General features: G+C 41.5%; 1 protein-coding gene across 1 annotated transcript in view; it reads left to right on the top strand.

The window, feature by feature from the left end:
* ABLIM2 (actin binding LIM protein family member 2) overlaps positions 1–12,638 on the top strand; it is a 230,106-nt gene that overhangs the window by 137,336 nt on the left and 80,132 nt on the right. The window contains exons 10-12 of the mRNA XM_073574547.1: positions 1,708–1,854; positions 8,528–8,648; positions 11,680–11,778. Of these exons, the coding sequence (XP_073430648.1) occupies positions 1,708–1,854; positions 8,528–8,648; positions 11,680–11,778 (367 nt within the window). The remainder of the gene's footprint in view (positions 1–1,707; positions 1,855–8,527; positions 8,649–11,679; positions 11,779–12,638) is intronic.

Here is a 12,638-nt window from a genome sequence, read left to right as displayed (position 1 = left end):
AATCATGCCTGAAACCAGATAAAAAAGGGGGAGAAGTTAACTCAATCTTTGCATAGTGTGCCACACTAAGCATGGAGAACAACAGAAAGAGAAGACAACTGTCTGAGGACTTGAAAACCAAAAATGTTGAACAATATCAACAATCTCAAGGTTACCAATCCATCTCCAGAGATCTTGGTGATCTATTGTTCACAGTGAGCAACATAAAGAAGAAGTGTACAACCCATGGTACTGTAGCTAATCTCCTTGGACATGGACAGCAGAGAAAAATTGATAGTAGGTTGCAACAGAGGATAGTCTGGATGGTGGATATGCAGCCCCAATCAAGTTCTAAAGACATTCAAGCTGTCTTGCAGGTTCAGTGCGTTTAGTGAAAGTGTGAACTATCCATCGATATTTGCATGAAATTAAATGGTATGGCAGGAGACCCGGGAAGACCCCACTGCTGACACAGAGACATAAAAAAGCTAGACTACAGTTTGCCAAAATGTACGTGAATAAGCCAAAATCCTTCTGATAAAGCATATTGTCGACAGATGAGAACAAGATACAGGTTTCTGGTAAAGCACATCATTCTACGATTTACCTAAAGAGGCCTACAAAGAAAAGAACAGGAAAGAACACAGTACCTACAGTCAAATATGGTGGGTGGGTCAAATATATTTTGGGGATGTTTGGCTGCCTCTGGAGCTGGGTGCCTTGACTGTGTTCAAGGCATCATGAAATTTGAAGTTTACCAACGAATTTTGGGTTCAATGTAGTGCCCAGTGTCAGAAGGCTGAGTTTTTGTCATGAGTCTTTCCCCAAACATACTTCAAGTAGCACCCAGAAATGGATGGAAACAAAGCACTGGAGAGTTCTGAAGTGACCAGGAATGAATCCGGATCTAAATCACATTGAACACACCTTTGGATAAATCTTAAAACTGCCTTTGGGAGAAGAAGTTTTCATGTATGAAAGACCTGGAGCAGTTTGTAAAAGAAAAGTGGCCCAAAATTCCAGTTGAGAGGTGTAAGAAGCTTGTTGGCGGTTATTGAAATAAATTGATTGCAATTATTTATTCCAAAAGGTGTGCAACCAAATATTAAGTTGAGGGTGCCAACAATTTTCTCTGGCTGATTTTGGGGGTTTTGTGTCCAATTTGCCTTTTTCCCTCTGTTTTTTGTGCCTTTCCAATATACACAAAGGAAATAAACATGTGTATAACATAACATGTGTAATTATAATAATTTTCTGGAACAGTTTCAAAGGTACCAACACTTTCAGCCATGACTGTAATATATATGTTTTTAATTTGTAGTGGCACTGATTGCAAAAAGGGGGTAGACCAGATTTTGTACAGTGAGAATGCATTCCCAATTATACAAATACCCTAAATATGGATATATGCTGATGTACATACAATGTTACCCAGACAGATATATTTTACCATTGCAGTGCATTTAATTGTGTTTCCATCAATTTGAATAATACAAAGTCCATTAGGCATGAAAGAGTCAATTACGGAGGAGTTTTCAGGGACTTGTGATTTGGATGGATTGTTACTGAGTATTCTACTTCTTGGGCCTCCTCTCTCAGTATATGTCCTCTAGCCCTACTACTCTATATTCCCTTTAAGTTATCGCCTTGCCTTTGTTTCACGTTTTTTTCCTGCCCTGTTTTCCATTCTCGCCTGTCTTTCATCTCTTTCTTTCCTTTCTTTCTTAGGCAAAACTTGGAGATGAGATAATTGACTACAAGGATTTGGCGGCTCTTCCTAAAGATAAAGCCATCTATAATATTGACCGTCCTGACATGATCTCCTATTCTCCATACATCAGTTACTCCACAGACAACAGGCATAGTTATGGGGAGGTACTGAAAATGGTTTATTTACACAATTTTGTCAAAATGTAACTTTCCTTAAATATTGCCCTAAAACCTATCCCCACTACTAGAGGAATTCTTTATGCCAAGGATGAAGAGGAACATGACATCATTCCGTACCAGAATTCAGGTTGACCTGCCTCAGGTCTCAATGTGAGTTGACAAGGTAGTGACCCTTGGGGAAGTTCTCTCTTTAAAGAGAATCTGTCGTCACAATTTAACCTGTTAAAGTAAAGGTATGTCCATAATGACCCTGTGATACAAATTTAATGGATGCCTGTAGTAAAAAATCTATGACCTGGTTCGTGTTTAATTCACCTTACAAGTTATGTGTCACAGGTTTACCGCAACAGTGTGGAGCCAGAAGATCACAGCGTCTGATGGCTCCTACTCCAGCGCTGAGAAGAGGCACTTCTTCATTTTAAATGTGTTTATTTCTTATGGCAGAACAGGGGTTAATCGGCCATGTTGGAAATCCCTGTGCTTACAGCTTAGCTCAGTTACACACTCCCTTCCCCTTTATAATCTGGTTTCTGTTACAAATCCTTGTCAGAGCTAGCATTTGCTGCATGGCTAACAGTGGTAGAGGAGTTCATATGAGGAGAGCTGGAGGAGTTATTAGTGACTGTTGTTTGGTTTGTATGCATGGTAATTCCTTATTCTTCTCTGTTTTGGTTTATTCCCCTACCTCCACGCCCCGGTACACTCCTCTGTTATATGTGAGTGAATATTTTATATGCCTGGAGTTTTATGTTAACCCTTGTCTGTGTTGCCTTGTTTGTCGGGTTGGTTTACTGCGATGCACAGTAGCGCCCCCCTTCCCTGGGTAGGGGAAAAGAACAGATGGAGGGCTAACTGAGGAGATAAGGCAAGGGTGGAGGCCCCGGCGTCTTCACCTTCAGAAGTATCCCGGGGAGTAGGGCGAGCTAGGCTGCCCCCTAGTGTTAGGGACAGGAAAGGAGTCCCTGGTCCCGGGTCATCTGACAGCTGTGTGGTGACATTATGGTGCAATAGCCTCTTTTTGCATCGGGGCGGGACTAAGGGTAGGGTCTTCGGCTCTGTCTTGGACCCTCCACATTTATATTAGCCTCCTTTTTTAAATTTTGCGCTAGCGTCGCCCGTGCCGCGGGCTGCGTTTGCGCAAATTCATGTCCCAGTGTTCTTCAGCAAATCGGTGCCGGATGCAGCACATGCTCAGATTACCCTTACGGTCTCCAGCAAAATGGGAACGCTGGCAGCGCATGCACAGATTGAGACCTCGGCTCATCATTGAGCCAAGATCCCAATGTACACATGTGCAGCCACCAGCGACATTTTGCTGGAGACCGCCAGAGGTTATTCTGAGCAGGCGCCGCCTCCGGTGACATTTTGCTTGAAAGCGTTGGAGCAAAATTTAAAAAAGGAGGCTCATACAAATGTCAGGGATCCACAGCAGGTAGACATTAAATCAGTATAACAGGGCCATGATGGCCATACCTTTACTTTAACAGGTTAAATCGTGATGACACCTTCTCTTTAAAGGGGTTATAGAGCCCCATTATTTTCACTATCTTTTTTTACCAAACCATTTATAAAGGTCTAAAATAGCAAAAGGAGTAAGACGCACCTTACTAATATCCTGTAACGTCTAAGCTAGAGCTTTTCTGGTCCTCGTCACTCTCTGTTTATCTTTGATGAGACACTTGACCGCTGCAACCGATCACTGTCTGCTTTGGTGGCTACAGCAGGCGCGCAACATCTTTATTACAACCAGTGGATTGGCACTGGCAGTTAGATAGTGATACGTCATATTATTGCTGGAGCTTGGTAAAAAGACCTTCGAGGGACTAGGGAAGTGTCGGTATGGGTGCGGCAAAGTGAGTTTTACTTATTTTGTTGAAAGCAATAGGGTATTATCCAGTTTACAAGGGAAAAGGTAAAACGGGATTTGTAACAGTCACAACCCTAGATCAAGTGGATGTAAATCCGCGCTGCCGAAGATCCAATATACGATGAGAGTCATGATCTATGTGGTTTGTCCTGATGAAGAGGTACGATTACCGCGTTGACAAATAAAACCACGCGGAGGCAAGGTGGTGTTCCTCAGTCTGGATCCCGGGAGCTCCACTTCTGGCTCTGGTTTGTGGTCTGCGCAGGGGAGTGCTTCTTGTTTCCGCACATAACCAGTGCTGTGTGGGAAGGGGTTAACGCGTTTCGAAGTATACATCGTTGGTTGTCCTGAAGAAGAAGCATGTATGATTCAAAACGCGCAGACAAACCACTTACACTCGGATTGGCATCCTTTATCCTTTCCACATCCCATCCCGGATTTAACCCCTTCGTTTCTCCATTACCTGCAATGACAGTGAAGAGGGATGGCTTATTTATTGATGTGAGTCTTACACACCATTGATGATGTGCCGATACTTGGAGCTCAAACTGAAAGAGGAGCTGCTGAGACCCAGGACTGAAGCTTATATTTATTGTTATATGTGTCGGTGCTTAGCCCCCCCAATAAAAATTATACCTTTTTTGTAGAGATCCGATGAGTCGGTCATGAAAATTTTATAGTCGAACCCATATGCAAATCAGCCTGGAAGTGCACTAGGGGCGTGTCAAAGCACTTAGACTGCTTCTTCCAAGTTCAATGACACAACGCCGGTGAATTTCCAGCGTGATTTGCATATGGCTTCAACTCTAAAGTTCTCGTAACCGGCACATCGGATCTTTACAAGAAAGGTTCCTTTTTTATTGGTGGACTAGCGCCTCTACCGCCATGTCTCTACTTCATATGTAAATACGTGTCGACAGGATCCTTTAAGCTCCCTTTAAGCATGAGAAATAAAAATATATTAGTAAATTATATATATTTAGATGAGGATGATTTTTTTTTAACCGAACAACCCCTTTAATCCCACACATTGCGATTATATTTTTTGACATTGAGATTCCCTAAATCAATATCCACAGTTGTGACAGCCGTGATTTATGTATTTCTGGGCACTCGGGCCAGGAACACGTCTGCTCAGCAACATTTACAAGATCAATGTTTTTGCACAAATATTTATGTACCATTAAGCACACAAAGAACCAAACCTGGCGCAGTGCAATATCCAGATAATAGGCAGCCAAATGCAATAATCTATAAACGGACATCGGCACAAATGTCCCGGAGATGGAGTCTAAAGTGTTATCTGTAGAGCGCGTCTCACCGCACTCAAAACATTGTTTCTCGAGGTTTATCTTCCATTGTTATATATTCTAAAAGTGACTCTTCAAATAATAATAAAATCGTGCATCCTCCGACACCGTTTTATATTTACAGCATTTTATTCTTTTATTTTTGTTTTATCGGTTCATTTAGGTTTTCTTTATAGGTAAATACAATAAAACATATGTTTTATAACCTTTTGTATAAAATCTGGCAGATACAAAGTGGAGAGAATCCAATCAGATTGCAATTTTGATGTCTTGGTTGGTTTGCAGTTGTTTCATACTACTTCCATTTTTGGATGATGGATTGAACAGTGATCTGTAATATGGTCAAAGCTTGGACTATTTTTTTATAACCTAACCCTGCTTTACTCTTCTCCGCAACTTTATCCCTGACCTATCTGGTGTGTTCGTTCGTTTTTATGATGCTGCTTGATTCCTAATATTCTCACACAAACCTCTGAGGCCTTCACAGAACAGCTGTAGGTATGCTGAGAATAAATTACACACAATCTTCTAATTATGTAACTCCTGGAAGAAATTGGTCACTCAGGATTTTATTTAGGGGTATCAGACTACAGGGGGGCTGAATACAAATGCACATCACAACTTTCAGATTCATATTTTTTAAATAATTAGAATGTCATGTATCATTTCCTTTACATTTTCCAAATAATTAATACTTTGTGTTGGTATATAACATAAAATCCAACTAAAATATATTAACGTGAAAAAATGTGACAAATTTCACGGGGTATGATTACTGTTTCAATCACCTCTCCTGATGCGCCTGTGTCAGTAAATACTAATATTTGCCATAAAATACCATTTCTGGTGTTCTTAGAACTCTGCATTGTGCTGTTCCTTTGTTAATCCTCTTAGATAAGTATAAAAAAAATAACTATTGGGTGTTACCCTTCCCCTTGTCACTTGTCAGTAGAGTTTGTCTGTACCTCCACTGACACACACCCTGAATACAAGGGGAATATTGAGGCTGTTGTCCTGCGGTGCGGCAGCAACAGCTACGCCCAACGACCAGAACTTGCCGCAACACTGTGGAGTTACCTGCAACCTGGTATGCTCAGTCATGCGCTACTGCAGGTGGGTGAGGTGTGTGATACCATGTTTATCCCCATTTTGCCAATTTATTCATAGATTTCCAGGAGGAATAACAGAGGATTGATACATGTTTGCAATTTAAGAAAAGATGCTCCAGAATAAATAGTTATTTAATGGGAAATCCAGTTTTGTCCAGAGAGATAAGTCATCACTCAGCCTGTTGAAATGCCACCACCTTTCAGCCCCATGTGACAGCATTCTATAAAGCTGCACATATGACTCTAATTCACCTTGCAAGGCAAAAAATTACCTATTATACACACCCACGGGGCGGTCCGGTGGGAGTCGTTGGTCTTAGTCCGGTGCCTTCTGCTCAGGGTCACTTCTCTCTGCCCAGCTGAGAGCAGAGTAAATCCAAAGAGCGCCGGTGCATGCGCACTACAGTACTTTACTCTCCACTCTGCAGGGCAGAGAGAAGCGCGCCTTCGCGGAAGTGAGAAGGGGATCACTGTGTAGATGACGTAGGATGCGTCATCCACACAAAGCACAGAAGGAGGATGGCATCACAAGAAGAGAGGAGTCAACGGACTAAGACCAGCGTCTCCCATCGGACCGGACCGCCCCATGGGTGTGTTTATCAAAAAGTAATTTTTGCCTTGCAGGGGGAATTTGCGTCATATGTGCAGCATTATAAAATTCTGTCACATGGGGCTGAAAGGTGGTGGCCTTAGGTTATATGGAAGAGAAACTAGTGACAGAGTCCCTTTAAATGAATCCTATGTGCGCTGACAAGATGAGCTATGATTCTGCTGTCATCTCCACCATTTTACCATTAGACTATAATCCACCCAGGACAAAGCACATGAAGATTTATCTCTGTTCCTTCTAGTTTTCTTGGGAAATAAGACTTTATTGGGCTGATTGGTTTCTATAGATGGACGGGTCATGCTCTGATTATTGCCTGTGAATGCTCTGCAATACATGGATGCTAATCCTCTTACTTCCATTAGTCACTTGCATGGATCCTCTCACTAATTTCCTATTTTTGTTGCTATTTGCAGTCACCTCAGTTGCTCTCCCCTACACCTACAGAGGTAATCGGCCTTGGCTTTAGTTTATACTTTGAAAAATATAATTTTTTTTTTGTTTGTTATTTTTCATACATCTTACATCATATTTGTTTGTTTTTTTTCATGTGTATGGTTTGAGAAAAGGAGAGATCTGAAAATGGGGATAGGTGTTTCTCGCTTTACCTGCAAGTTTCCACATCTGCCCGTTCATTACTCCTTAGGGAAAACCGTCATTTAGATGTGCCCGCCATTGAGCCATTGCCTTCAGTTAGACCAGCTGAGTCCACAATATGACTCCTTGGTCTCCGTACTTCTGGCCTCTGTTTCGGCTGTTTTATCAAGGCTCAAAAGTGTCGTCCATTAGCGACTCTTTCCGGACATTGTCATATTTTGAACTCCATTTGCCTCATAGGAGTTATTGACTCTGTTGGGGGCACGTGTGAATCGTGTTTTTCGAGGATTCGAATGGAAGTTGTCGACTGCATCATGAACGGGCAGAGAAGTACTATGTGCGCCTGTCCTTAATACTAGGAATAACGCAGGCGGTAATGCACCATCCGAAAAATTCTGCCTCCCGTAATTACTCTGCCTTCATAAGTAGAAGAGATTTAACGTCGGCCGGGCTGTCTAATGTGTATGGGTGTCCCCCCCAATAAGAATCCGGCATGTTCTGTTTTGTTCTTGGCAAGACAGGCCACTGCCAGAGCAGTCTGGCAGCATCTTTCTCATAGAGAATACAAGAGCGCTCGGCATGGCGCGTGCTTTTGTGTATGAGAGAGCCGGGAGCGATAGCTGTCAACCAAACAATCGGCCAAACCGTCCCTCGGCTGACAGCTATTTGTTGTGTACACAGACCCATAGGTATATTACAATAACAAGACACTAAAATGTCCTTACAACTAATTTTGTCACTTCAGACACAATAGTATATTACAATAAGTAGTCTGTAAGATTGCACCTAACTAATGGCTGCCTGCATGCTTTACTGGCAGGCAGATGAAAAGCTGTACAGTAGGATTGGAGGCACTGGGCAATTGCTCCCTAACATCACCATAGATATAATTCAGACTGATTTTATAAAGAAGTTGGCATGATCTTATAAGTAACTAGAATGCTCCCTTATGAATAGTCATAAATGAAAGTGCCGGTACATATGATGCTGTTGGATGCTCTCCAATGAATAGTCATATCACAAGTAAATCGGATACTCACTCTCATATTGATGGTTCTGAATAGTCATATCAGAAGGTTTGTGCTTTTGTTGGTTATATTTATGGGATTGTATAGAAGACAACAGATGAAGGGTAATGTAGTAACAATAAGTCTGTTTTATTTTTAAGGGAGATCTGGATGATCGGTCACTAAAACAGTACAGAGCGTCCAGCCCAAGCTCCACTGGTTCCATAGGCTATGGACGATACACCCCAACATCCCATTCACCCCAGCACTACAGCCGGACAGGTAAATAGTCACATGTTACATTATGTCTCCATTACTATCTACATCTACACAGTAAAAGTGGTAATAGTGGAGAAAGCACACCTGGCCATTGGAATGAAGGAAATATTACAAGATAATTCAACGTACTAGTATAAATGTATATTCTAGTGGTCGTCTGCACTCCGTGTATGAATCCAGATTTCAATGTAAATAACGCAGCAACAGCTCATATATTTGGGGTACGCAGAGGACGGCGGTAGTGTAAAATACTTCCCCTACCTTGTGCCGAATTATGTCTCCACACACTCAGCATTCCCGGAGGTAAGGGTGCAGTCTGTTCATTCTCTGTTTTCAGGGTGTTTTGACTCTTAAGCCACTTCTAATATAATGAATATAGAAATGAGGGAGGAGTCAAGAGCACATTAGCCCCACCCATGAGGAACACAGTGATCTTGTAAAATCCATATTGAGCTGCTCTTATAGTAGAGATTTGATGGCAAATTTGGTCTATTAAACTTCTTTGAACCTTCTTTATAAAATTTACCAAATAGGTGCTGTTTTACAGTCCGTGCACTGCCGCAAAGCCAAAATAGGGACTGACTGGCTAATATCCACAGCATTTTAATGATCTGGTGCACAATTTTAATAAACTCCATTAATGGGAAAGCTTTCCATGAACCTTAATATTTTACTTTTTTTTTTTCTTTACATCGTTCTTATTAGCTGAACATCTCTATATTATATTATCTTTTATATTCACTTTAGGTTTTTTTTTATTGTTTTCTGTTCTCAGTCTTCTTTGTTATATGTTTGCTTTGTAACTCTGATAAAATATCTAAATCTCCTGGTTGTAAAGACTCGTAGAGGCCGACATTTTCAATAACATAGGGCATTTTCAGTATGGACATTGGATTTGCAAAGTACCTTAAACAAAGTACCATAACAGCCTCCTCGGATGTGACTTCTTTAAACCCCTTTTTACATGCATGTGAGTGAAGTGAAGAGTCCTCTGCATCAGGTAGAAGTCTGCCCCCTGGTGTATGCTTGTAGTACTTTGTACTTGCAGTACCACTTTCAGCCTGTGGACAGGTGTGGCACTGTTGTAAAGAAAAATCATTCTTGTTTTTCTACTACTACTGGTCAATTCTGTAAAATGTTTTCTGACATTTATGTAAATGATGTTTCTACCATCCAGGTGGTAATTTTTCAACATTGCAAAATCTGATTGCTCTTTACTTCTTACTTCATTTAACATAATGTGGTCCAAAAAATCAAGAACCACTGCTGTGTTTTCTTTACAGCAGTACTGTAAGGAAATAACCTATAAACTGTCTTGGGCAGCAAATTAAGTAAAAATCCTGATACCTGGGGTTACTATGGATTGTGACACTGGTTGTGCAACAGTCTGGTTTACACACGTGGTGACCAAGAAGCCCAATGTAACATGTCTAAAAGTCGTCATGCGATATTTGGCTGTGAAAAAAAAAATCATAACCAAATTCCATGCAGGTTGCTTACAAGGTTGTGTGCAACTTGCTTGCAAATGTTTACTGCAAGGGTCGCAGCTCGGTCACGCGAAGGCAACCTGCTGCCATTCATGGTTCATCACCACGCAAATTGACGTGTCCGCTGACCTAAAGTGTGAATGACAGGAGAGTGCCTTCTACCAGGGAACAGCTGTCAGATGACCGCAGCTCCCTTTTTAAAAATGCATTTACACCAGACAATTTTGCAATATTTACCAACCTTCAGTCGTTTAATAGCCTCTGTACACGGGCGTGCTGCTTATTCCGTGCGCGTAGGCTGCTTTTGCTCTTGGAAGCACAAATCCCTTTTATACCGGGAAAGATGATCTTTTGTGCAGTCCAAAAGATCGTTTCACCCGACGAACAAATGTTTTGCTCATTCGTCGGGTGATATGCAGCCTGTTTAGCCTGTACAGTTATCATGAGACAAGCGTTTCTAGAATGCTTGATCCCCATATTCGTTCAATGTAAATCATAGATATCAGTGTTGGAACACAAAGTCTTAAAGGGAATTTGTCAGCAGGTTTTTGCTATGTATTCTGATAACAGCATGATGTAATGACAGAAGCCCTGATTCCAGTGATGTATCACATAGTTTACTGAGAGCAGCAGTTGTGATAGAATCACAGCTTTCTCTGCTGCAGATCTAGCGGAGCTCTGAATGCTGATCTCTATATAACCCCGCCCACACCAGTGATTGGCCTCTTTCTGTGTACACTGTATATTGACATAAAGCTTCTAATCAGTGTTGGGGGTGTGGTTGGACCAGGAGGCACTAGACACTAGTCCTCTAGTGATGATCTCTTCTGATAAAACACTGAAACAGCAAAACACAGCCCATTAAGTGACACATCGCTGGAATCAGGGTTTCTGCCCCTATGTCATGCTGCTCTCAGTTTACATAGCAAAAGCCTGTTGACAGATTCACTTTAAGTGAAAAATAGTAGATCCACCAAGGACAGATATATTGGACATACAGAACTGGGTAATAAACTGCACTAGACCAATGGGCACCAATGGCAGGAAACCTTTTCATACTAGGACCGGGGCACCAGACACCAGCTAATTTATGAGTGTCACGGATGATTTGATTTTACCCCATGGCCCAAAATTGTTTCACCCTCAGATCATTTTAGGACATGGTGGCCTCATAATTCCATTTAGTCGCCCTAGTATATTTTTTCATGTCCTTTAATAATATGGTATAATTATACGGATGTTTTAGGATGAGATTCTTCCACAAAGTAGAAAACTAGTAGTGAGGGTCCACATGGTGGCTTTGAGTGTCTCCTGACATACACTGTTGCTTGGTCTTTGAATGAGAAAAACATCAACCAATTCCTTTCCGAGGATTGGAGTTTAAGCTGAGTAGATACCTCTGCATGAACTCATGCAACGAGAAAGCTGCAGAACATTTGCTTCTATTATTTTCAATGCTTTGCAATGTATCTTTGCGGTCGATTCTGCATGAGTTCCCCCATGGAACTAAACCATTCTATTAATTTCCTTTTTTGTTGCCTTATCAGCTGGTACTGAGCCTTTCGGTACCAGTAGCTGCATCTCCCTGTCCCAACATACAAGCCCTACATCTACATTCAGGCATCATTACATCCCTTTCTTCAAAGGTAAGGACAGGAACGCCATTGTGATGTGATTCCTGTAGGTAATGGACATTGTTTGGGGCAGCTCGTTTTGTTTTGTGGATGCATGAGAAGGGAATTTTGTTTTCTTGACGCCATCTTTTTTACTATTCTTTAAAATGTCTTATATGTTAATTATATCCATAAAATATCTCCTGTTCCATCTATACCCACATTTCATGTGTCAAGAAAATCTGTGCCATTGTCACTAATCACTAAACCCTGAAAAGCTCCATGAGTTTTTTTTTTATTAAGAACTAAAAGAGAAATAAAAAGTCTTCCATAAAGAAAAAAGCATGGCTGCCTTCTTTCAAAAATGGCTCCACTCTTTTCCATGGGTTGTACCTTGTAGTGTAGCTCAAGTCATTCAAGTGAAGTGGGCTGCACTACCAGATACAACCCATGGAAAAGAGTGGCATGGTTTGTGAAAGAATGGTTTTTCAACTCCTTAGTGCCAAAGTTGGCTTAGATCAAGGTTGGCTTCGTCCATGGTTGGCTTAGACCAAGGTTGGTTTAGATAAAGGTTGGGTTAAACCAAGGTTGGCTTAGTTCAAGTTTGGCTTAGACCAAGGTTGGCTTAGACCATGGTTGGCTTAGCCCAAGTTTGGCTTAGACCAAGGTTGGTTTAGATAAAGGTTGGCTTAAACCAAGGTTGGCTTAGCTCAAGTTTGGCTTAGACCAAGGTTGGCTTAGATCAAGGTTGGCTTAAACCAAGGTTGACTTAAACCAAGGTTGGCTTAGATAAAGGTTGGCTTAAACCAAGGTTGCCTTAAACCAAGGTTGGCTTAGATCAAGGTTGGCTTATTTCATCATGTACCTTCGAAGGATGATTAAATGTCATGGTA

Source organism: Dendrobates tinctorius, unplaced genomic scaffold (assembly GCF_039654945.1).
Source record: "Dendrobates tinctorius isolate UK_male_01 unplaced genomic scaffold, ASM3965494v1 ptg000039l, whole genome shotgun sequence".
NCBI lineage: Eukaryota > Metazoa > Chordata > Amphibia > Anura > Dendrobatidae > Dendrobates > Dendrobates tinctorius.
This window is presented reverse-complemented; position numbering and strand designations above follow the sequence as displayed.